At 43.9% G+C, this 2,427-nt stretch overlaps 1 protein-coding gene across 1 annotated transcript in view; it reads left to right on the top strand.

Moving 5' to 3' along the window:
- The first annotated feature begins 651 nt into the window (after window positions 1-651).
- The window catches only part of LOC119426543 (activin receptor type-2B-like), a 10,284-nt gene continuing 8,508 nt past the window's right edge, over window positions 652-2,427 (top strand). The window contains exon 1 of the mRNA XM_037694108.1: window positions 652-697. Within this exon, the coding sequence (XP_037550036.1) occupies window positions 652-697 (46 nt within the window). The remainder of the gene's footprint in view (window positions 698-2,427) is intronic.

Below are 2,427 nucleotides of genomic sequence, written 5' to 3'. Positions count from 1 at the left end.
TATTTATTCATTTGTTGACTCATTCATTGATTTGTTGACTCATTCATTCACTCATTCATTCCTTAACACACTCATTCATTCGTTGACTCTTTCATTCATTCATTTGTTGACTCTTTCATTCATTCATTTGTTGACTCTTTCATTCATTCATAAAACTGATGACGTCTTCAAACGTCCTGGTTCAGTTCTGCAGGAACAGAACCAGGTTCACCTCCAGGATTTCTGTTTGAGGGTCACTAGATACAGACCGGGTCAGACCCGATCCAGTTTACAGCAGAACCGAGTAGGAACCTGACCTCAGAACCTCTGCTTCTGAACAGAACATCGGGTTTTATTTTGAAAGCGGAAGTCAGTGTTCTTGAGGGGTGGGGTCTCTGCAGCTTGACTCCTCCCCCTCCTAGCTCCAGCAGACCCAACCCTGCAGGGGGAACTGCGCTGGGACCGGTAAAGAACTGGACGGAACTGATAAGAGACGGGACCAGGACTGGGACCAGGCTTTGTTTGGAGGTCCAGGACTGACAGCTCAGACCTCCAGAAGCCCAGGACTGACCCGGAACCCGAGAATCTGGAACCAGGGGCTCAGGAGTTTCTAGCTGCCCCCCTCGGGTCCCGGACCTTGGTCTTCATGCAGGAGGACCACAGGGAGTGGAAATGGGTTGGTTCTGTCTGCTGCTGCTGCTGGGGAGCCTGAGTCCAGGTGAGGTTAAACTGGGACCAGAACCAGGTGAGGTGGACCCACCGGATTCCTCTCCTGCAGCCAGGTTTAGTTCTGAAGGTTCCGGTCTCTGCAGGTCCAAACCTGGTTCCACTCTGCAGTAAAGGGACATTTGGACCGGTTTAGAACCGGACCCAGTTCCTAATCAGAGTCACTCAGTTTCCAAACTGGAACCAAATCCTTCTTCACAAAGACTGATCCAGTAAGACCCAGTTAGTGTTCCGAGTAAGCTTTGTAGTTCTGAAGGTTCTAAAAGACTCATTGTGGTGCTTTGTGTCTACCTGGACCTCATCAGAATCGGTCCAGTCCAGGAACCACAGACAACATCATGCAGGCCAGAACTGGTTTAAAATATGTGAACTATCCCTTTAAGTCTGAAACCAGAACCTGCTGGTTTTGGGTCAGAGCAGCAGGTTCTGGTTTTGATTCTGATGTTGAAGGTGCACTCTGGGTCTGCATGGTGGTCTCGGGTCTTGGACTTGGATCTGAAAGCTTCAGAACTTAAATGATGAGTTCTGGTTCTGGTTCTGTCTGTCAGATGTTCTGCAGGGTCCAGAGTTTTCATTAAAGGTTCTGATCAAGTTCAGGTAGTCTTTGTTGTGGCCCAGAGGTCAGAGGTTCTGTCTGCAGGTCTTGGTTCTCGTGATTAATGGGTTTGGGGTCGGTCTGAAGACTCAGCACTTCAGACACTACGTTTCCCATGATGCCTTGCTGCACTGCTGTCAGTCCAGGAGGAATTTTCCCATGATGCTCGGTTCAGACGTGACCTCTGACCCCGAGTCTGTGCCACACAAAGAGCCGTTTAGCATCACAAAGACAGCAGGGGTCAAAGGTCACGCTCAGGCACAGATGGAGCTCAGACATGCTAATGTGGAGGCCTCGGTTCTCACGCTCGACCCGCTTCCTGGTTCTGATGAGAACATCTGGTTGGGTCGTCTGCAGGAGGAACCAAGAGGGGAGCCAACGTCTAAAATGAGACCATCCATCCATCAACTGCTACAGTCTGTCCATGCATGAATGAATGAATGAACGAATGATCAAAGAGTTTTCTGTCTGCTCTGAGGGGTTCTGTCTAATGGTTGTGTCTGGATCAGAACACTGTGAATGGAACACGTTCCACACTCAGTGAGGGAACCCTCAGAGATAAGATGTTCTATGATGTGATGGACGACACAGTCTGAGTCACAAACTGACTTCATGCTGCTTCAGTCATTTTCAACTTCTTTACACTTCACAGTTCATTCACAATTTTTACAGGTTATTCATATTTTATACACTTAGTTTTGTGTTTTTACACTTTATTTTTAGTTTTTACACTTTATTTTGTGTTTTTACACTTTATTTTTTGTGTTCACACTTTATTTTGTGTGTTTACACTTTATTTTGTGTGTTTACAGTTTATTTTTTGTTTTGACACTTTATTTTGTGTTTTTACACTTTATTTTGTGTGTTTACACTTTATTTTGTGTGTTTACAGTTTATTTTTTGTTTTGACACTTTATTTTGTGTTTTTACACTTTTTGTGTTTTTGCAGTTTATTTTGTGTTTTTACACTTTATTTTATGTTTTGACACTATTTTATTTTGTGTTATGACACTTTATTTTGTGTTTTGACACTTTATTTTGTGTTTTGACACTTTATTTTTTGTTTTTACACTTTATTTTGTGAGTTTACACTTTGTGTTTTTACAGTTTATTTAGTGTTTTTACAC

This window comes from Nematolebias whitei, chromosome 20 (assembly GCF_014905685.2).
Source record: "Nematolebias whitei isolate Nwh7 chromosome 20, NemWhi1, whole genome shotgun sequence".
Taxonomy (NCBI): Eukaryota; Metazoa; Chordata; class Actinopteri; order Cyprinodontiformes; family Rivulidae; genus Nematolebias; species Nematolebias whitei.
This window is presented reverse-complemented; position numbering and strand designations above follow the sequence as displayed.